Raw genomic sequence first — 21870 nt, 5'->3', positions numbered from 1 at the left:
GAAGCACAGTCAGGGTTGGAAGACAGTTTATTGAAAGATGCGGGAACCATGAGAGGAAAGTTCCAGGCATCTGCTGTCTGTTGGGGTCCATCTTCCCTCCATCCAAGATGGAGCAGGTGGTGTTCAGCCATCAGTCCCCCATAGGCAACCACAGGACCTTGGTCCGTGCTGCTCGCAGCCCCAGCTCTGGGCCTGCTCCCTCGGCCTCTTGATCCCAGGCCCTCAGGCAGCCCCTGTTCACCCACACAGGCTTGAGGTTTCCTGCTGAGGCCCACTCCACAAACTGGGAGCCCTGGGATGGGGAAGATGGGATTAGCACAGTCAGCATCTTGGTTGCTAAACAGCTGCTTCCTTAGCAACGAGATCTAAAGGCTTGACTTAGCTCCATGCCTTGCTCCTAGCAAGGGACCCTTCCAGATGCTGAGGGAAAAGAGCTTGACCCTGTGGCTAGGGAATTTCCTCCCCTCATAACCCTTGTTCAAGAGCACGGGGTCCAGGGCTCTTGTCAACAGTAGTTCCTATCCCTACCAATGGGAGGCTTAGAAGGGTGGACTTGGGGCAGCTGACTCTGTTGCTAGGGTGTGGTCCTTAGCGACAGGCCATCCAATCAGATGTCTTTGGGCAGGGCAGGCGCTTAGGTCCTTGTTGCTAAGGAGATCCTTTTCCTTAGCAACTGGGTTCTAAAGGGGCAGGACCTCAGAACCTTGTTGCTTAGCAACAGGAGTTCTCAGGGGGTGGGGCTCTGCTCTCAGAGAAGGAGGAGCCTGTGGGTGAAGATGCAGACCCTGAAGGCAAAGAGAAGGGTACCTGGGCAGATCCAAAATACCACAGGGCCTGGATGTCCTGGTGCAAGGCCAGGCAGCGGGTCAGGTGGTCCCCATCTCCTGTCACCACGTTCACCAGGCCGGCAGGGAACAGAGTGGCCATATCCTAGGGGTGTGAGAGTGAGCCACATAGCATTGGAGGGCAATAGAGTCAGGGTGGAAGGTGGGTGTTTGGGGAGTGGCCATGATGCTCCTGAAGGAACAGAATGGTGTAGGTTTGGATGGGATGCTGGGACTGGGGTTACCATAGTTACCAAGGAGAGCGAGGGCCAGCAGAACTCCTGCAGACCTGGGCGCCTCTCATTTAGTGCCCCAAGGGCTGCTGGGAGCAGGGGCAGTCAGGAGGGAAGGCAGGTGACTCTACCTGGCAGACCTCCAGGGCTAGCAGAGGACAGGCCCCGCTGGGCACCAAGACCACAGTATTGCCGTGGGCTAGGGCTGGAGCCAGCAGGGACACAAAGGCAAGCAGAGGGCACTCGTCTGGGCACACGATAGCCAGCACACCTAGTGGCTCCCGAAGACGGAGCACAGGGCCTTTCAGCCCTGCTACCTGTAAGGACAGACAGCAGGTCAAGGGTGGACAGGGAGACTCATCTACCCTTTCTTCCTGTGATTCCCATCTTCTCCAGAACAAATCAGTAGTACGACCAGTTCTGCTCAGAGCACAGTACTCTGGAGCCAGTCAGCCACTGATCAGCTGGGTGACCCTGAGCGACTCACTTAACTTCTCTGGACTGTTTATGTCCCGCAGAACAACAGTGCCTACTTTAAAAAAATTGTGGTTAAGATGAAATGAGTACATGTGCACCAGGGGTTAAGAGCCTGGTTGGGGTGTGTGTGTGTGTGTGTGTGTGCGTGTGTGTATTTGTTTTGGGGTTTGAATTCAGGGTCTCACACTTGTCCATGCTCTGCTTTTTTATTGGTTGAGATGCAGGTTGCCCAAGCTGGCCTTGAACTACAGTCTTCCTAAGTGGCTTGGATTATAGGCATGAGCCATTGCCCTCACCCTTGTGGGTGTGTTTTTTTTTTTTTTTAGCAAAAACTTTATGGAACAAAATCTATATCTGCTCTACTTTACACATTTGTAAAGGGAACAGACTGACAAGTTTTGACAATGTGTACACATACACCCATGAAATGAACTTCACCCCACTCCTGTATGTTTGGTAATCCTCTCTGATCTGAGCCTTCAGTATCAGATCACTGATCTGTCTTCTCTAAGCAGAGATGAGTTTGTATTTTCTAGTTTTATAGCTAGGATTCTTATGTCTGAACTTTTGTCTGGCTTCTTTTCCTCACAGTAATCATTCTGAGATATACCGTGTTGTGGTATTGTCCCTCCTGAATGCTGATCAGGGATCGCTGTGTTAGCTGGGGATGATGGCTCATGCCTGTAATCCCAGCTATGCAGGAGGCAGAGGTCAGAAAGACTGAGATTCAAGGCCAGCCCAGCAAATAGTTTCAGAGACTCCATCTCAAAAATAGCCAACATAAAATAGGGCTGGTGGAGTGGCTCAGGTGATAGAGCATCTGCCTATCAAGTGTGAGGCTCTGAGTTCAAACCCCAGTACTGCCAAAAAAATAATAATAACACATTTTGTTCATCTATGAACCTGCTGAGATAGGGAAGATCGAGGTTCAAGGCAAGCTTGGGGGAGGGGGAGTTCAAGAGTCCTCATCTCAACCAATAGCTGAGTGTGGTGGAGTATGCCTACCATCCCAGCTCCATGGGAGGTGTAAATAGAAGGACTGTAGTTCTAGCTTGGGCAAAAACTGAGGACCCTGTCTCAAAAATAGCTAAAGTAGCTCAAGTGGTTGAGCACTGCCTCAAAAAAAATTTAAAAATCATGGTTATAGTACACTGAATGGATTTCACGACCCACTATTTGGAAATCACCACTGTCTCAGGTGGACTGTATATCCATTGTACAGATGAGGAAACAGAAACAGGGATGAAGTTACCTGCAGCTGGGTGGTGGCTAGACTGGGCCAGGACCCTAAGCCTGGTTCATCCAGAACCTTCATGCCCCATCTGCCTGCCCACAGACCCCTCTCACCTGTAGGGTGTGGCCTTGGGCCTGTGCCTGGGCCCCCCATGTCCGGAGTCGCTTAACACTTAGCTCCACCTCTGCCTTGGCAGTCTTGAGATCCACTCCCTGCCTCTCCAGCCTTGAGAGCAGGGTGGGCTCCCTGCGTTCCAGGGCGGCTGCCAGGGCCCACAGGAGGGATGCCCGAGCTGCTGGTGACTGGGCCATCCATCTGTGGACAGACCGTACATATTGGAGAAAACATTCCAGTCCTGGTTCTTTCCAGATACTCACTCTGTCAACAGCACCTACTGTAGGAGTCCCAGCGCTGAGTCCACCAACTGCCGAAGTCCCGTGCAGGGTGCAGTGGCACCCCGTGACCCTGCACAAGCTCCTGCCTCTTACCCAGGGGCAGCCTGGTGAGCAGCCTCCACAGCACCTCTGATATCTTTGGCTCCACCTTCAGCTACATAGCCATGGATGTTGCCAGAAGAATCCTGGATGGGCCTGGAGCTCTGGGACCCAGCAGCCTGGAACCGACCCCCGATGAAGAGCCCATAGGGGGGAGATGGGCTGCAAAGAGTGAGGTGTGAGGGGAGTCCTGCTGCCTGGGTCTGCTCAGACCCACTGAATGGACCACTCCAGGTCCCATGAACCTCTGGGCGGCCCCAAACACCAGCTCCCAGAATCCTCTGGGGCACCCAAAACTCTTGTTCACATCAGGCCTGAGGTAGGGGATTCGGTGTGGCTGAAAGACCCATTCAGTAGCACCCGGGGAACACATGAAAAATTTAACAAGTCTCCCTCCAGTCGCCTGACTTGGGCGAGTCTGACATACCTTCTCCCATCCCCTTCCAACCCTCAGACCACTGGGTCTGGCAACAACTTACCTGGGCCCCACTTCCGGCCCAGATGGCGGGGTTGTGGGCACAGTGACGCCAAAGCTGTCATAGTTCAAATTCTCACAAATGAAGGGTTGCCTGGCAGGGGCTCCCAAAGGCCTCAGATACTCATGCAGACCCTGTAAGAGGAGCAGTGTCATGAGGAGGTAGGGAGACACCAGGTGGGTGTCAAGGGGAGGCAGGGGTGATGATGGGGATGACTCACATCAGGGCCCCCATGCCAGGAAGACCCACTCTCCTTGCAGCCACCCACAGGCACTGCGGAGTCTCTGAGGCCATGGGCATTGATCCACACTGTACCCATCAGGAGCCTGTGGGGAGATGGAATAATCAGAGAGAGAAAAAGGGAGTTGAGGGAAAGCCAAAAGAGTGGGGAGGGGAGGCCCAGGGAGGGGAGGGTAGACTGAGGGACAGAGGAGTGAGGGTAACCTCTGGGCCCTAAGAGGTGCCCACTGACCCGTAGCCCAGTTCCAGCGCCTGCCCCAGCTTCTCACTCCACACACTGGCGCTGCCTCCCCGCGGCGTCCCGTTGGCCAGGGCCAGTGCCTCTTTGGCTGTGCGGAAAGGGGAGGCCACGACCAGGGGCCATGGCACCTGGAAGGGTATATGGGGGCTCAAGCGTCTGGTAAGCCTTTCCCCTTGAATTCCCCAACAGTAACAGCAACCCCACATCTGAGTCCTATGGTCACCCCAGGGCTTCTGAAGATGGGGGCTACTGACCACAGCTGGCTGAGGACAGTTTTATGGAATAGGATCACTGCGACCCGAGGGGATTCACCTCTGTCTGGGCACATGGAGAGGCAGGGGGCAGGCCTGAGACCAAGGTTGCGGGGTAGAATAGGCTGTCTGAGGGCATGTCGCCAGCCTGGAACACCTAGGGAGAAAAAGAAATGGGTCTAGATTAATGCCCGGCTCTTCTCTCTGACCCATGAGTCCAGACCCCAGCCTCCTCCCTCAGACCCAGGGTCCAGGCCCCAGCCTCCTCCCTCAGACCCAGGGGTTCAGGCCCCAGCCTCCTCCCTCAGACCCAGGGGTTCAGGCCCCAGCCTCCTCTCTCAGACCCAGGGGTTCAGGCCCCAGCCTCCTCCCTCAGACCCAGGGGTTCAGGCCCCAGCCTCCTCCCTCAGACCCAGGGGTTCAGGCCCCAGCCTCCTCTCTCAGACCCAGGGGTTCAGGCCCCAGCCTCCTCCCTCAGACCCAGGGGTTCAGGCCCCAGCCTCCTCCCTCAGACCCAGGGGTTCAGGCCCCAGCCTCCTCCCTCAGACCCAGGGGTTCAGGCCCCAGCCTCCTCCCTCAGACCCAGGGGTTCAGGCCCCAGCCTCCTCCCTCAGACCCAGGGGTTCAGGCCCCAGCCTCCTCCCTCAGACCCAGGGGTTCAGGCCCCAGCCTCCTCCCTCAGACCCAGGGGTTCAGGCCCCAGCCTCCTCCCTCAGACCCAGGGGTTCAGGCCCCAGCCTCCTCCCTCAGACCCAGGGTCCAGACCCCAGCCCTCCTCCTGCTGACCCTGGGTCTCAAACCTCCTTCTCCCCCAGCACCAGTGTCTGTGACCCGAGGCTCACCTGTGCACCCTGTCTCTGGGCCTCACACACATAGTGCTTGGCCAGGTAATGTGAGTCAGTCCCTCGAGTGCCCATGTCCACTGCCCCATCTAGTCCTTGGCCATTCCGAAGTCGCCCCATCCTGGCCTGGAGGCGCCTTATGGCTTCATCCCACACAGATTCCTGGATAAGAAGCCTGAGGCCGCCCTATTAGGAAAAGAGGCATCAAGAGTGGAGGCATTGAGCCGGGCACCAGTGACTCATGCCTGTAACTCTAGCTATTTGAGAGGCAGAGATCAGGAGGATCGAGGTTCGAGACCAGCCCAGGCAAAAAGTTCACTAGACCCTATCTCAAAATACCCAACACAAAAAAGGGATGGCAGAGTATCTCAAGTGTTAGTACCTGACTAGCAAATGTGATGCCCTGAGTTCAAATCCCAGTACCACAAAAAGAGTGCGGTGGGCTGACTTGGGAAGACAAGTCCTCACAGAGGTCTGGGCCTCAGGCACAGGTCATGGAGAAGGGGTGAGGACTAAACTCCAGGAAGGATGTGGAGTTACAGAGAATCGGTGATTAAAAATCTGAAGACTGGCTGGGCACAGTGGCTCGCCCCTGTAATCCTAGCTACTCAGGAAAACAAAGAAACAAAAACTGAAGACCGAGAAGACAGAGTTTAGAAAACTAAGGGTAGTACACTCAGAGAGAAATGAAGAAACTCCTGGCCTGGTGCAGTGGCTCACAACTGTAATTCCAGCTCCTTAGGAGGTAGAGATAGGAAGATTGTGGTTTAAGGCCAGCTGGGGCAAAAACGTTTTTGAGATCATTGTCTTAAAGAACAAGCAGGCATAGTGGTTCAAATCTAAAATCCTAGCTACTCAGAAGGTGGAGTTAGGAGTACTGTGGTCCAAACCCAGGCCCAGGGAAAACTGTAAGACCCTAACTGAACAATAACAGAAAGTAAAAAGGGCTGAGAGCAGGCCTCAGGTGGTAAAGTGCCTGCCTAAAAGAGCAGGAGGCTTTGAGTTTAAAACCTCAGTAGTGCTCGCTTCGGCAGCACATATACTAAAATTGGAACAATACAGAGAAGATTAGCTTGGCTCCTGCGTAAGGATGACACGCAAATTCTTGAAGCGTTCCATATTTTTATTTTATGCAGCCATGAAGAAGAACGAAATGTTATCATTTGCTGGTAAATGGATGGAATTGGAGAACATCATTCTGAGTGAGGTTAGCTTGGCCCAAAAGACCAAAAATCGTATGTTCTCCCTCATACGTGGACATTAGATCAAGGGCAAACACAACAAGGGGATTGGACTTTGAGCACATGAAAAAAGCGAGAGCACACAAGGAAGGTGTGAGGATAGGTAAGACACCTAAAAAACTAGCTAGCATTTCTTGCCCTCAATGCAGAGAAACTAAAGCAAATACTTTAAAGCAACTGAGGCCAATAGGAGAAGGGGACCAGGAACTAGAGAAAATTTCTAGAAAAAGAATTAACCTAGAAGGTAACACACATGTACAGGAAATCAATGCGAGTCATCTCCCTGTATAGCTATCCTTAACTCAACCAGCAAAAACCCTTGCTCCTTCCTATTATTGCTTATACTCTCTCTTCAACAAAATTAGAGATAAGGGCAAAATAGTTTCTGACTGGTAGCAAGGGGGTAGGGGGGAGGGGGCGGGGGGGAGAAATGACCCAAACATTGTATGCACATATGAATAAAAGAAAAAAAATAAATAAAACTTCAGTACTGCCAAGAAGAAGGAAAAGAAAAGAAAATAGAGAAGGAAAGGAAAGAAAAAGGAAAAAAAAGAAGAAAAGGAAAAAAACCAAAAGAACAGGAAAGAAAAGAAGGATAAATAGGTAGATAGTTGGGCACTGGTGGTTCACACCTGTAATCCTAGTTACTCAGGAGGCAAAGATCAGAAGGATTGTGGTTCAAAGCCTGCCTGGGCAGATAGTTCCATGAGACCCTATCTTGAAAAAAACCCATCACAATAAAAGGACTGGTGGAGTCCAGGGCCCCAGAATGTCAAAGACCAGGAGAGCTGGTCATGGAGACTGGAGGCAAGGAATCCTAAACACACAGTGGTATAAAGACAGAGTTTCAAGACCCAATAAACTTAAAGTTAAAATGAAGTCTCAGGAACTCAAGATGTGCAGAGCGTTCAGACACTGGTGGCTCACACCTGTAATCCTACTTGGGAGACTAAGATCAGGAGGATTCAGGTTCAAGGCCAGCCTGGGCAGATAGTTCTCAGGACCCCATCTCCAAATAACCAGAGCAAAATGAACTGGAGGTGTGGCTCAAGTGGTAGACTGCCTGCTTTGCAAGTGTAAAGCCCTGAGTTCAAATCCCAGGCCCACCAAGAAAAAAAAAATCTGCAGAGAGACACAACAGCCCCCAAGATATTAGGGACATGACCGCAAGGTACTTACCATGCTTCGGTCAGACCAGGCTGCGTCAACAACGCCCTCCACAGCTGAGTCAACATCTGCCGAATCTGTCAGCAGTAGCAGCGACTCTGCACCCAGAGCCAGGCTCAGCTCGGCCTCCTTGCCTGCCAGTGTCCGGCGAAGAGCCCGTCCTTCCTGAAGGACCTCATAGGATTCAATTGGGGCAGAAGCCTCTCAGTCCCCAGGCATGTCCTGCCCCACTCTTAGCCCCAAAGATACCTCAACAGTTCCACAGAAGGTCACTTTCTGGACTCCAGGCAAGGAGGCCATGACAGGCCACAGGGTGGCAAAACCACTGATCACATTGAGGATTCCTGGGAAGGCGCCTAGCTCCCCTGCCAGCTGGGCCAGGAGTAGAGGTGTTGGGGAGGCCGGGGGAACAAGGGCCACCACAGTGCAGCCTGGGGAAGGGGGAGGACTCAAGGACCCTGGAGGATGATATCTGGCCCTGGGGTCCAGGCTCCAGCCCTCTTCCCTCAGATCCAGGGGTCCAGGCCCCAGCCTCCTCCCTCAGACCCAGATTTCTGGGCTCCCAACCTCCTCTTCTTGGAATTCGATCATTCAGACCCAGCCTGTCACTTACCCATAGCCAAGGCAGGGCAAATCCTCCACATCATCTCGAGGAAGGAGAACGTGGGTGGCAAGATGAGGCCAATGACTCCTAGAGAAAAGTTTTAAAATGATGGCCCTGGGGCTGCTGTGCTGGGCCATGTGGGAAGAGCGTCTGGGGCTGGAACTTCAGATCCTTACCCATGGGCTCCCAGCCTGCCAGTGCCTCTTCCTGGGTGTGTGCCTGGACTGCATGATACTGGAGCAGCTGCTGGGCCAGTGGAACATCCCCATCTCGAACTTCTCGAACAGCTCGCCCAGTAACCAGGGATTCCAGGGTCCAAAACAACCTCTGGTGTTTCTGGATCATCTTGGCTAGCCTATGAAGAAAGCCACAGGTTGTCTTTTCCCAGGGCAACCTGGACTACAATCCCCAAGAGCCCTTGGGCATCCCTGCAATTAACTAGGGGCAGAGGGTACCAAGGACTTATGGGAAATGTAGTTGAGAAATTGTCAAACTCTGATGGTGTGGTGTAAAGGTATTGACTACCAGCAACCCTCCCACTTCCACCCTATACTGGGAATCTGAGTCGTAGCCTCTAATTTCAGTGGCATTTTGGGAAATGGAATCTTTGTCTCTAGCTAGAAAACAGAGAGCCTGGACCCCAGTAAACTGCAGAGAAACAAGAGACCCCATGATATTCTAGGAAATGGAGGCATTGTTACTACTAATCCCAGTGAATTATGGAAACAGACGTTTTGTCTAACAAAGCCCCAAGTGCATGCTGGGAATATTAGCCTTGGCTGCTGATCAAGTTGGTGGGATCTTGGGTAATGGAGTCACCACTACTACAGTCTTTTTTTTTTTTTTCACCCTATAGTCTTGAGTGGATGCTGCAGAATGCAGTCTGTCCCCACCTCCAAGGCCACACCTCAAATCACCTGGTCAGGTGCTTGGCCCTCATTGTCCCAGAGAGTTTGCTCCAGCTGGGGAATGCTGTCCTGGCTGCCTCCACTGCTGCAGCCACATCCTCAGTGTCTGCCTCAAGGCAACTGGCCAGGCTCTTTCCTGGAGAGAGAAGTAGGGGGCCCCAGATGGCAGCAGAGATGGAGAGAGCCCATGTCAAAACTGGTGAGTGTTGCTTCTAAAGCCTGGAAGTGGGTTAATGCAGTAAAGCCAGTCCCCAGCAACCCTTTGAGTCTGTTTTACCGCTGGTCATTGTTCTGATAACCTCCCATAGGCAAAGGAATTTAGTAGATAGTAACTTCTAGTTATGGATTTGAAGTCTCTAGTTATGGACTTGGAACCCTAATTAGGGTGAATGTCACCAGGAGGAACAAGAAATCATAGCCCATTTCCAGCTAATGGCTGCTCCCTGTCCTCAGGATGCCCTGGGTGGGTACAGCTGGAAGACAGGAGTGACTCTCACTCCCACAGTGACTGGGGGTGGGGGTGGGGGGGTTCGGGGAGGAGCTCATACCTGTGATGGGATCCTGGCAAGATACTATATTCCTGTGCTCTGGCTTAAGCCACTTTCCATTTACATAGTGGCCCAACTGTCGATCCTGGGTGTCCAGCCAGGCCTGGGGGAAGGGAAAGAATTTGGAAAAGGGTCTATGAGGCAGCTGGGGCCCCTCAATTCCTACCCAGAGTCCTCTGGGAGGACACACCCCATTGTGCCATCAGCTAATTCTTTTTCTCCTGTTGTCTTTTATTTTTCGGTGCAGGGAACTGAATCCAGGGTCCTATGCTCTGCTATTGACCTACTCTCCCAGCCCCCATCACTATCTTTATTATTGGAACAAAATACACACACAATTCACTAGGTTAGCTGGGCATTGTGGCACATGCCTGGAATCCCAGCACTTGGGAGGCCAAGGGAGGAAGATCAAAAGTTCAGGGCCAGACTGGGCTAATTATCAAGACCATTTCAAAACAAGTAAACAAATCCCCCCAAATATCACTATTTTAACAACTTTATTTTTAGTGGGACTGGGGTTTGAACTCAGGGCTTTGTGCTTCCAAAGCAGGTGCTGTACCGCTAGAGCCACACCTCCAGTCCATTTTGCTCTGGTTATTTTGGAGATGGGTTCTCTCCGACTCTTTTCCTGGGCTGGCCTCCAACCATGATCCTCCCGATCCCAGCCTCCCAAGTAGCTAGGATTACAGGCATGAGCCACTTTTCTCCTGCTTTTTCTCTTGCCTTGTCAACTGATTCTTCAAATTTCCCTTTAAAGCAAAATGGTCACCTAGAATTTCCAAACTCAAATATCCACAGGGAAGGATTTGTTTTGTTTTGTTTTTTTGAGACAGTCTCCCTATATAGCTTGAGGATGGTCTTGAAGTAGTTATATAGCCCAGGCTGGTCTCGAACTTGAGGTCCTTTTGTATTAGCCTCCTGATTGCTGGAATTACAGGTATGCACCACCATGCCAGGCAGAGAGACATTTTTGAAATAGGGCTATGTGAATGTGAATTGGGCATTAGATATTGAAGAATGACTGTTAACGCTGAGTAACAGCATGATACCTGTGTAGCAAAATGAGTCCTTATCTGTCAGAAATGAAGATTTAGATGGGTGTTGTGGCTCACACCTGTAATCCCAGCTACTCAGGAGACAGAGATGAGGAGGATCGTGGTTTAAAGCCAGCCTGGGAAAAGAGTTTGCAAGACCCTATCTTTAAAATATTCAACACAAAAAAGGGGTTGGAAAAAAACAAAAAGGATTGGAGGAGTGGCTGAAGAGGTAGAGCACCTGCCTTGCAAGTATGAAGCCCTGAATTCAAACCCCAGTACTACCAAAAAAAAGAAAAAAAAAAAAAAACCAAACCCTAAAACCAAAAAGGGCTGTGGGCCCAGGCAAATAGTTTGCGAGACCCTATCTCAAAAAAAACTATCACAAAAAAGGGCTGGTGGAGTGAATCAAGGTGTAGGCCAGGGCTAGGGGGTATGGTCAAGCAACAGAGCACCAAATGCAAGGCCCAGTACTGTCAAAAAAATAAAATAACAATAAAAAATAGATAAAGATTCAAATATTAGCCAGGTATCCATGGCTCATGCCTGTAATTCTAGCTACTTGAAAGGCTGAAGGTCAGGAGGATTGAGGTTTGAGGCCAGCCCAGGTAAACAGTCGGAGAGATCCCATCTCCAAAGCAAAATGGACTGGAGATGTGTGTGGCTCAAGCAGTAGAGCGCCTGCTTTGCAAGCATGAAGCCCCGAGTTCAAACCCCAGTCCCACCAAAACAAAACGAAACAAAACAAAACCCCAATTGTGTGACACTTTAATTGTGGCCTTGTGAAATGCAGTGAGTCAGCCAAGCCATCCTGAATTTCTGATCTACAGATATGTGAGAAAAACATTTGTGCTGCTTTGGTTCACTGAGCTAGTGGTCACTTGTGGTTTCATTATTCTTGGTGGTACTGGGAATGGAACCCAGGGCCTCACACGTGCCAGGCAAGTACTCTATTACTTGAGCTTCACTTTTATACGTTTTGTCTTGGTTGGCATCACAACCCCTATCCTCCTTTTGTCTCTGCCTTTATGATACTGAGGTTTGAACTCAGGGCCTATACCTTGAGCCACACCACCAGCCCTTTTTTTGTGATAAGTTTTTATTGAGATAGGGTTTCAAGAATATTTGTCTAGGCTCACTTTGAACCATGAGCCTCCTGATCTCTGCCTCCTGAGTAGCTAGGATTACAGACATGTACCACCACACTAGCTTTAGTGGTCAATCGTTACCACACCCAGAAGAAAGTGACACAGGGCTAAATGGACACACAGGACTGGAAGAAAGACACACGGCTGAGGGCTGGGAGGGCAGACCCAGTTGGAGGTGACAGGCTTGGGGACTGAATGGATGGATGGGGCTGGAGGGGATGGAGTTTGTTCTATCAGGAAACAGTGTCTGAATGAGAAAATGAAGTCTGTAGACATCAGGCTGGGAGGACCTATTGTGGCCTAGCTGGCTGGGGCTTGGGGACAGATCCCAAAAGGAAAGAATGCAGCTAGTTATAAGAAATACTGGGCTAATGGCTCAAGTGGTAGAGCACCTACCTAGCAAGCGTGAGGCCCTGAGTTCAAACCCCAGTACTGACAAAGAAAAAAAAAATTCAAATATTTATGGGAAAATAAGGACATCTGGACCTCATTTACTCTTAAAAGGAAAAAGAAAAGAAAAAAACAGAGGGATGCATGTTAACTGCTGAAGTTGAGTGATGGGTAAAGAAGAATTTTAAATAAATATCTAGTAGTCTGTGGAAGATGGAATTCCCCCTTCTCCAAAGAAAAACAAATCCCCAGAAGAATTCCCACAGGGTCCTGGCAGGTCATGGAAGTGGGAGCAGTGGGCCTGTGCTAGAGACTAAGATCTTAAAATTTATGTGAGGGCAGTGAAAATGGGTTCCAGATGATTTTTGTCAAAAAACTGGAGCCAAAGGTTGCCACATTTTGGAAGTATCATTTTCCAGGGAAGCTAGAATCCCGGATGTTTACATGGAAATTGACATTTTCAAAAACAAAGCTTGGGCTAAACAAAACATGTTTGTTGACTGAGTCTGGCCCAACCAAACTTTGCTGAATCCAAGTTCAGAATCCAAGGGCTCAAGTTCAAATCCCATCACTTTCTTTAAGCTGTGTGCACTGTGGACAAAATTAATGACTTCTTCACCCCTCTGTGTCTTGTCACTAAAAAAATGAAAACAGTCCTCTCTAAGTTGTCCTGGGGCTTAAATGATATCATGCATAGCCCAGAGGCTGGCATTTTGCACCGAATCGACCAGTCCATTATGGTTTGTTTTTTTAGGTGGGACTGGGGTTTGAACTCAGGGCTACAGTTTAGCAAAGCAGGTACTCTACCACCTGAGCCATACATCTTCAGCCCATGTTGCTCTGGTTATTTTGGAGATGGGGGGGGGGGGTCTTAGGAAATATGTGCCCAGGCTGGCATTGAACCACAATCCTCCCGATCTCAGCCTTCCAGGTAGCTAGGATTACAGGTGTGAGCCACCGGCGCTGAGCTCCATCACTGGTATTTCACTTCACTCCTAACCAGCCTCCAAGAGTGGGATCTCTGTACTTTGTCCCCAGTCCTCTTATCTGCGTCGATACTATTTCTAGTCTCTCCTGCAGTTCAGTATCTTTCTATACTGTCGTCTGTCACCAGGACAGAGAACTGTCACTGTCCTGAGGCACAGGCCTAACCGGCACTAGACTCCCGCACATTGCTGTCTCCAGGACTATCACACACTCCCCAAGTCACAACGGAGCTCAGTGTCTTTCCTCCAATCTCACTGCCTCTGGGCTCACCATGCAGGGACAGCCATCCAGCCACAAGGCTATATGCCAGACTGGTCCCTGTCCTCTCAATCCTTTAAACCGTGCGGCACCTCTGTGCCGCCTTCTTGGCTGCATCCCCACCCTGGCCCCAGGCTCCCACCTCACGAGCGTGCACTTGAACCATTGCTCCAGCCTCCTGGCCTTCCTCTCAAAGAAACCCAAGCTGGGATCACGAGGGCCCCACGAGGGACTGGAAGGGCCCTTGGAGGTGACAAAACTCCAGGCATCCTACTTATCCACGGGAACCCCTAGAGGATTCTGGGGTTCTGATGAAATCCTGTGGCTCACAGGAGTCTTAAAAGGATTTTTAAGAGACTCAGGAAAAACACGAGGAGAGGACTGAGGAAAAACACGAGAGGGCATTCTGAGGCCTGAAGGATCATGGGGCCGCATCCGGGTATTCCGCGGATATTAGGCAATTACAGGAAGTTCTGTATTCTGGGGTCGGGAATGTTCATATAAGCCCATAAGTGTTAAGGGCCCTAAGGAACCACTAAGGGGCCTGGAGGATCTCGGATGTTCTGAGGGTCACCGGACCCTACAAAAATCCTCCGGATTTGGGGGATCACGGGAGGCTCTTGGAGGGGGCTTTAGGAACTACGGGCCCCTTGAGGGGTTTAAGGGATTTGGGGAACCATGGAACACGAGAACCACTAGAGATCATGGGGACAGACTAAGTGTCTTAAGCTGCAACCGCGAAAAGTTTAAGGGAAGGTCCCCCGGGGCAGCGTCCTAACTGGTGGCGGGAATCGCGGTGGCTGAGAGGGGCGGGGTTGCTGAGCTGCCGTGGAGGATCACGGGAGTCCGCGCGCAAAACGCCGCGGGGAGGTCTGGGGAAGAGAGCCGGCGGTGTCCGCGGCAGGCCCTCACCAATGCGCATGCGTGGTTCTCCAGCACGGGTCCGTACTCCATCGTGGTGAAGATCTCCAGGACGCTGGGCTCTACACGCGTCGCAGCCATCCCGGACAGCCTTCCTTGCACACTGCCCAAAGGAACCTCTAGGTCCGAAGGGCGGTACCACCCCCTCCAGCCCAAGGGGGCGGAGTCAACGATAAGAGGGCGGGGCCACGGGGTTGAGCGACTCTCTATCCACTTCCTCAGGTTTACCAGGGGACCCCGCCTTTAGGCCCGCGCTGGGTAATGTAATTTGTTACATGCAAACTCCTCAAAGCCAGGAGGCAGGCAGAACAGAAATCAGAGTGTCCTGCTAACTGGAGGGCTCTGGATTTAGAAGAGTGGCCTATTAATATGTCTTTCTTCTTTTCTGTATTGGTTTGAAATACATAAAGATCTGGGACGAAATGGTAGCTCAAAGAGCAGAAGCGATCATTTAGGGTAGACATTGAGATTAAAGTTTATAAGGTGTGGTATCCTTGGGGGTACTGGCTAAAGGTGGTTTTTAGGAAATAGCGGAAGTGTCGCTCTAATTCATAGAGGAAGTGTGGCATACAGTGAGCTGCCTCAGGGCTTGGTTCTGATTGGCTGAGGCGGGAGGCGTGGCTGAGTACTTCGAATGTAATTGGTTCATAGTAGTTGCCAGCTTGATGAATAAGGGTCAATGTAGCCGGAAGTGTGGCTTACTCTATTCCACAGGCACAGAGACCGGAAGTGTGGCTCATTTACACATTTGGCAATTACCAAGAATGAGTCTAGAGATAATAGGTCCCCACGGATTTGACGATGGTGTCTGGTCTAGAGTGAAACTGTAGCCTCAGACCAGATTCTTAGGCCTCTGGATATCATACTGTGTGTCAGGAGTCGATTCAGGGCCCGGTAGCAGGCTCCAGAGTTCTGATCTCGAGAAACATTCCCCAAGTCAAGGGTGCTGAGGACGACTAGGTCTCTTTCCCAGGGCCATGGCGGACTCGTCACTGCTAGCATCAGAGCTAAACGAAACAGAGACGATGGGTGAAGAGACTACGCGATTGGAAGAGCTGCTGTTGCAGGTGCGGACTGGCTGGATACCTGCGTCTTTGGGTGTTAGAGGATTGGTTTTGGTGCTCAGAGATGGGACTACAGCTCCCAGAATGCACTAAGGCAGCAATAGGGCCTATGGGAATTGTAGTTTCTTGGCGCAAAATTTGCTGCGCTCTGAAAGTGGGAGTGGGGTTAGAGTTGTTCTTCTGTTCTCAAAGGAGGAAGGGGACCTACAATTTGTGTGTGTGTGTGTGTGTGTGTGTGTGTGTGTGTGTGTCGGGGTGGGTAGGGGCTTGAATTCAGGAACTTGTGCTTGCTAGACAGGCGCTCTACCACTCGAACCCTAGAAAACTAAGTTTCTCATGTCATCCACAGTTCTCGTATATGAGTTGCTTTATAAACATTTGAGGAACAAATGATGGATCTGATTGCACAGACTCCCAGCCTGGAGACTGTTTTTCTTAACAGGCTTCCAAGGAACTCCAGCAAGCTCAGACAACTAGACCAGAATCTACACAGATCCAACCTCAGCCTGGTGAGAAAGACATAACTGGAGAGTGAGAGAGATAGTCTCTCAGAGACAAGAACAGAGACCTTGGAGGCAGGGGATACAGAGAGAGGAGGCAGGAAAAGAAAGTAGATGAAGGACAGAAAGCAGAGAGGGTTGGGGGACAGCAACCCAAAGAGGAAGAGTGTCAGCAGCCTCAGGGGCAGGGAGGGGAACAGATCTGGAAGAAGGGGATGGAGAGACCCAGCAGAAGGGGGATAGAGAGACTGAGTGGAGATGGAGCCTATGCTGAAACAGATGGTCAGGACAAACCCACTCACACAGGTTTCTGTATAAAGACCATCTCATCGGAAGGCAAGGTTTTTATCAACATCTGCCACTCTCCCTCCATCCCTCCTCCGGCCGACGTGACTGAGGACGAGCTGCTTCAGATGCTGGAGGAGGACCAGACTGGCTTTCGCATCCCCATGAGCCTGGGAGAGCCACACGCTGAACTGGATGCAAGTCAGTGCCCTCGGGGGACCAAGGGGTGTGCCCTCCAGGTCCTTCCTTCCCCAGGGATCAGGACTGGCTTCTCTGTCAGGTCCCTGGAAATCTGTTCTTCCTTCCCCCAACTTATCCTTTTCCTTGTGGCATATCTCTAGCCTCCTGGGCATCCTGTGTCCCAGCAGATTTGGTTCTGCCTACCTGGCCAGGATGGAACTTTCTGCCCCATCCGGGGAGGGGAAAGCCAGGCAGATGGCCAGCTCCTGTTCTTTCATTACATTTCTCCTCCCCCCTTGTCCCTTGTCCCTGTCTTTTTTTGGCAGTATTGGGATTTGAACTCAGGGCCTTGCACTTGCTAAGCAGGTATGCTACCTACTTCATGTTTCCAGCCCTTTTTTGCTTTCGTTATTTTTCAGATAGGGTCTTGCATTTTTGCCCAAAGCTGGCCTTGAACCTTTGATCCTCATCCTACACCTCCTGTGAAGTTGAGGATCTTGCTAACTTTTTGCCTGGGCTGGTCTTGAACTGTGATCCTCTTACCTCTGCCTCTTAAACCTTCTGTTTCAGTAACCTTTTTTTGCAATTCACATATATTTCCAGAAGTTTTTTGGGATCAAGCCTTGAGTTCCCCCAGAGGAGAAGGGACTTATTGAACCCAAATCCCACCCTTGAGAAACTCCCAGTCATGAGTGGGGTGTTTGGCACAGATGCAATTTCACTGTGGTGTGATTGGTACTGTATTGGAGGTGACCCAGTTCCAAGGGCTGGTCACTGGCGCTGAGGAAGACTTCAAGGAAGACTTCCTGGAGGAGGACATGTCAGATATAATAAGTGAAGGAATAGGAGTCCAACAGGCAAAGACAGAGAAGAGGGTTCTAGGCAGAGAGAGCACAGTGGCCCAGATCTGGGAATAGAATTATGGTATGGGCCAGCAATCTAGAGTGATGGGACAATTTAAAGGGACAAGGTCTCAAGAACAGAATTAAACTTTTCCTCAGAGATGGGAGGAATAGAGCACGCAGGTCTCCAATACCATATTAGGGGTCTCAGACCTTTGCCTGGGGGTTATTGGGAAGGGGCAGGGTCCACCCTGGGGATCATAGGTGAGAGACTGCAGCTGGGGAGAACTCTGACCTGAATCCCCTGCATAGTGTCAGTTCCTGCTGTCTCTGGTCCTTGTGGCTGCTGTCGCTGAATGGTTTTTCCTGGTCTGTGTCTGGACTGTTGGTGTCCTGGGGAGGGCTGGGGTTGGGGAGAGGTCTCATCTCCTGTCTCTCTCTGCAGAAGGCCAGGGCTGTACCGCCTACGATGTGGCAGTCAACAGCGACTTCTACCGGAGAATGCAGGTGGGGGGACAGGCTGTGGGTGAAGTCTGGGCAGAGCCTCTTCCGCTGACCCTGCAGCCCACCGCATCTCTTCTCTACTGTAGAACAGCGATTTCTTGCGGGAGCTCGTGATCACTATTGCCAGGGAGGGCCTTGAGGACAAATACAGCTTGCAGCTGAATTCTGGTGAGGGTGGGGTATTGGCCATTGCAAAGGAGGGGAGCTGGGAGCCGTTTGGGGGACACCCTGAGGTGAGATAGCGAGACCAGGGATTTGCTTTATATTTGTTTATTGGCAGTGCTGGGGTTTGAACTCAGAGCCTCACGCTTGCTAGGCAGGCGCTCATCACTTGAGCCACTCCGCCAGATCTGTTTTTTTGTGTTGGGTTTTTCGAGTTAGGGTCTTGCGAACTATTTGCCCAGGTTGGCTTCGAACTGCAATCCCCGGCTTCCTGAGTATCTGGGATTACAGGTGTGCCAAGGAGCACAGTTCAGAGATTTTCTTTTTCTGTGAAGTGCTGGGGTTTGAACTCAGGGGCTACATCTTGAGCCACTTCACCAGTGCTTTTTGGGGGTGGGTTTTTTCGAGATAGGGTTTCAGGAACTATTTGCCTAGATTGGCTTCGCACTGCAATCCTCCTGATCTCTGCCTCCTGAGTAGCTAGAATTACAAGGGTACCAAGGCGCACAGCTCAGAGATTTTCCTAATTTACATTGTTGAAGCTGAAGTTTCTAGGAAAAGGAGCAGCAGTTTTTAAAGTGAGAGGGCGGGGCCAAACCGGGGTGCGGAGTCAGGAGCATCTCCAGGGACGGATCTTATTGGCACATACCTGGGAAGGGCGGAGCTAAGGCGGTGTTGTGGGCAGGACCTGAAACCCGCTTGCGGGTGGGGCCAGGTTCAGACGTCGGGGAGGGGGTGGAGCCTCTTGTGAGGCTCTTGCCTGTGCTGAAACAGTGAACCAGCCAAGCAGCCTGAGTGATCCTTGCTTCTCTATCCTCAGAATGGCGGATGTTGAAGAACCGACCTTTCCTGGGCTCCATCTCGCAGCAGAACATCCGGTCTCAGCAGCGTCCTCAGATCCAGGAACTGGGGGACCTATACACGCCCCACTCTCAGCGAGCTGATGAAGGGTGGGCCTTGTTGGGGTCCCCTGTCTAATGGCTCCCCAGTGCTCTTCTGAATCCCTCCCTCACCTCTCCATCCCTACACTGGTCAATGCCCCAGGACTCAGGGAACCTTGAAAACAGAGAGACAAAACTGCTTGGGAAGCCCCAGCAGGTGGAGAAAGGGAACAGCATGCTAGGTGGAGGGAACGCTCTGGCAAAGAACCTGGCAGGTGTCCCCAGTTCTGAACCTTGTTCGTCCTTAGGCGGGAGAAGCCTCACTTGAATCTTTGGCTGGAAGCCCCTGATCTCCTTTTGGCTGAAATTGACCTTCCCAAACTGGTGAGTGAGGGCTCAGCCAGAACAGAACTACAGGTCTGGGATGGCCGGTGCTGTCTCCCAGGAGCAGGGGTGCAGGGCTATCGCCAGACCTGTATAAACTGCCTCTTAAGGCCCAGGAGGCCACAGGTGCACCTTTTGGTACTGCCCTAAAGATGTCCAAGGGATTGTAAGAGCTGGTTCATTGAGATTGTCCTTTGTCACTTCCTTCCTTCCTTTCTTTTTCCTTCCCTCCCTTCTTCCTCTTCCCTCTTCTGACCCTTTAGCTTCCTAACTCATGAGGCCACTGTGCTTGATCCAGGTCATTATCCCATTATCACTTCCCCAGGATGGAGCCCTGGGGCTGTCTCTGGAGATCGGGGAGAACCGCCTGGTGATGGGGGGCCCCCAGCAGCTGTATCATCTGGATGCCTACATCCCATTGTGGATCAACTCTGAGGAAAGCAAGGCAGCCTTCCACAAGAAAAGAAAGGTATGAGGAGGGCTCAGGGAGGTGTGGCATTGGGGAGCCTGGACCCCTGGGTCTGAGAGAAGAGGCTGGACCTGGACCCCTGGGTCTAAGGGAGGAGGGCTGGGCCTGGACCCCTGTGTCTGAGGGAGGAGGCTGAGGCCTGGACCCCTGGGTCTGAAGGAGCAGGGCTGGGGCCTGCACCCCTGGGTCTGAGGGAGGAGGTCTGGGCCTGGACCTCTGGGTCTGAGGGAGGAGGGCTGGGGTCTGGTTCCTGGGTCTGAGAGAGGAGGGCTGGGGTCTGGACCCCTGGGTCTGAGGGAGGAGAGCTCTATCTGCACTCCTACTCTAAGGCAGGAGGACTGGGGCCTAGGTCTCTGGTCCTGAACTCTCATTGCCTTTCCTTCTTCAGCAACTACTGGTGGCCATGCCCCTTCTGTCTGTCCCTTCTTGATCAGAGTGTCCCCCCCCTGGATTTCCAAATATGGAGTGGCTGATGGCTTCTCTACAGTTGAAATAAAAGATGTTTGCTTTGTTCTATGTCTGGCTGGGGATGTGGGCTTGGAGGGTAGGAGGAAAGAGACATTGGGTTCTGAGTCTAGAGTCTGCTGGAAGCCCCGCCCCAGCTCAGGGCTCATTCTCTCCCTATAGCCCCTCTCCCTGGCCTCTGGCCTCCTGTCTCTCCCTTTATTATCCTCCCCAGAACCCTGGAGCTGCTGCTGTCCCTTTCCTGTTCACAATCCTGCATGGCTGCAGTGCCCCCAGGAGAAGGTCCCTCCAGGCCCCTCAGCTTAGCACTCAAGCTCTGGGTGACCTGGCCGCCTTATTGCCTCATCTGACTTTTCCTCTCACTGGGGTCCAGTCACACTGGACAATGTCTGACCACACTGTGGATTCCTTCCTTCTCTTAGCTTCTGTTCCTTCCACCTAGTGCCCTCTTCTGCAGAAGTTTTGAGGTTGTCAGCTCTTGTGTAGTGGTTGCCTCTTATTTATTACTATTCTTGGGATGGAACCTAGGGCCTGAAGCATGCTAGGCCAGTGCTCAACCACTTGAGCCATGCCCTGGCCCCTGGGTTTTTTTTTTTTTTTTTTTTTTAATGTAACTGGGGTTGAACTCAGGGGCTTATAGGGTCTCATGTTAAAGCCTGGATTGGCCTGGATCACAGTCCTCCTATTTATGCTTCTGAGTAGCTGGAATGACAGGCACATACCATCACGCTCAGCTTTTATTGATTGAGATGGGCCCTTGTGAACTCCCCATCCCGGGTGGACAGTGTTCCTGAGTAGCTAGGATTATAGGCTTGTGCCACCACACCCTAAGTGGCCGCCTTCCTGAGAAGGTGCTTCCTAACTGGGTGACTCATCCATACAATCTCTCTAGCCTTTCCTAGCCCTCACCCCATGAGCTTCCCACTCCTGGAGACCCATGTCACATCATAGTCACACCAAATGCTAGGTCCTAAACTACCAGGCTAGTTTTCTCCTGACTCTGCAAGTGCTGTTTCCTCTTGGAGATCCACACCCCATTCTACTTCCCCCTACACCCCTCCCCCTCTCTTTTTGGTGTTGGGGACTGAACCTAGGACTTCTGAATGCTAAATGCACCTTCTACCACTGAACTACATTCCCATCCCTTTTATGGAAAATTACCTGGAAAACTTTTCAAGCTTAATATTTTGATCTTCCTTTCCCCTCTCCCTCGTGGTTAGGCTGGGTTCTTTATCCAGAACTGAAAAAAAATATAAAGCCAGGGGGAGTGGTGCTTGCATGTAATCCTGGCACGAAGGATACTGAGGCAGGAGGATTGAGAGTTCCAGTTCAAGGTCAGTGTGGGCTTGTCTCATCACTCCCTGCCCCCTTAAAGAACAATCTTTCTATGGTGGGACAATGTCACATAATGGGAAGTTGACGAATGTTTGAGTTGCTGGCAATGCCCTCCCCTTCCTCCGTGGCCAGTCCTAGGAGGGTAAATGAACGGAGGAACCTAAGCGGTAAACGCTGGAAAACCTGAAGGAGGCCAGTGTGACTGGTGTGAACTGGGCTAGAGGGAGCAGGTGGCCATGCCGGGTCGCAGAGAGAATAACGAACTGGGGTGCGTTGTTCAC

The 21870-nt window shown here is 51.6% G+C and overlaps 2 protein-coding genes and 1 non-coding gene across 7 annotated transcripts; 2 read left to right on the top strand and 1 right to left on the bottom strand.

Moving 5' to 3' along the window:
• Window positions 1-9: 9 nt before the first annotated feature.
• Aldh16a1 (aldehyde dehydrogenase 16 family member A1) lies at window positions 10-14638 on the bottom strand. The gene is made up of 17 exons (XM_020159953.2): window positions 14510-14638; window positions 9781-9883; window positions 9242-9368; window positions 8501-8679; window positions 8334-8411; window positions 7970-8151; window positions 7733-7885; window positions 5313-5498; window positions 4532-4627; window positions 4211-4347; window positions 3959-4064; window positions 3742-3872; window positions 3257-3424; window positions 2882-3083; window positions 1189-1374; window positions 808-930; window positions 10-292 (listed from the first exon to the last, which is right to left on the bottom strand). Exons 1-17 carry the CDS (start codon window positions 14597-14599, stop codon window positions 131-133), a joined length of 2409 nt encoding a protein of 802 aa, XP_020015542.2. The 5' UTR covers window positions 14600-14638; the 3' UTR covers window positions 10-130.
• Window positions 6331-6437, top strand: LOC141418259 (U6 spliceosomal RNA). Its single transcript, XR_012442943.1, has one exon. It is a non-coding gene; the product is annotated as a U6 spliceosomal RNA (small nuclear RNA).
• On the top strand, window positions 9296-20305 carry Pih1d1 (PIH1 domain containing 1). 5 transcript variants are annotated; one of them, XM_074057963.1, is made up of 10 exons: window positions 9296-9431; window positions 15492-15585; window positions 16025-16091; window positions 16389-16568; window positions 17835-17896; window positions 17980-18061; window positions 18876-19005; window positions 19245-19320; window positions 19646-19789; window positions 20178-20305. In XM_074057963.1, exons 2-10 carry the CDS (start codon window positions 15496-15498, stop codon window positions 20217-20219), a joined length of 873 nt encoding a protein of 290 aa, XP_073914064.1. In that variant the 5' UTR covers window positions 9296-9431; window positions 15492-15495; the 3' UTR covers window positions 20220-20305. The 5 variants fall into 5 exon arrangements, with proteins under 5 accessions (XP_073914064.1, XP_020015543.1, XP_073914062.1 ...); XM_020159954.2 differs by lacking the exon at window positions 9296-9431 and adding an exon at window positions 14508-14641; XM_074057961.1 differs by lacking the exon at window positions 9296-9431 and adding an exon at window positions 14513-14641 and having other exon boundaries at window positions 15479-15585.
• The last annotated feature ends 1565 nt before the right edge of the window (window positions 20306-21870 follow it).

The sequence above is a fragment of the Castor canadensis genome, chromosome 16, assembly GCF_047511655.1.
Source record: "Castor canadensis chromosome 16, mCasCan1.hap1v2, whole genome shotgun sequence".
Classification (NCBI taxonomy): Eukaryota; Metazoa; Chordata; class Mammalia; order Rodentia; family Castoridae; genus Castor; species Castor canadensis.
The sequence above is the reverse complement of the archived record's forward strand: the minus strand, read 5'-3'. Positions and strand labels throughout refer to the sequence as shown.

What these genes read in the sequence shown, in the direction of transcription:
- Aldh16a1 (XM_020159953.2), bottom strand. Translation starts at nt 14,599, where the DNA reads ATGGCTGCGACGCGTGTAGAGCCCAGCGTCCTGGAGATCTTCACCACG. An exon ending in CTCCATGTGCCCAGACAGAG is followed by an intron (nt 4,348 to 4,531) that starts GTGAATCCCCTC and finishes ATACCCTTCCAG; the next exon opens with GTGCCATGGCCCCTGGTCGT. An exon ending in CCCAAGGCCACACCCTACAG is followed by an intron (nt 1,375 to 2,881) that starts GTGAGAGGGGTC and finishes CTGTCCTTACAG; the next exon opens with GTAGCAGGGCTGAAAGGCCC.
- Pih1d1 (XM_074057963.1), top strand. Translation starts at nt 15,496, where the DNA reads ATGGCGGACTCGTCACTGCTAGCATCAGAGCTAAACGAAACAGAGACG. An exon ending in TCTCAGCGAGCTGATGAAGG is followed by an intron (nt 19,006 to 19,244) that starts GTGGGCCTTGTT and finishes GTTCGTCCTTAG; the next exon opens with GCGGGAGAAGCCTCACTTGA. An exon ending in CCTTCCACAAGAAAAGAAAG is followed by an intron (nt 19,790 to 20,177) that starts GTATGAGGAGGG and finishes TTCCTTCTTCAG; the next exon opens with CAACTACTGGTGGCCATGCC.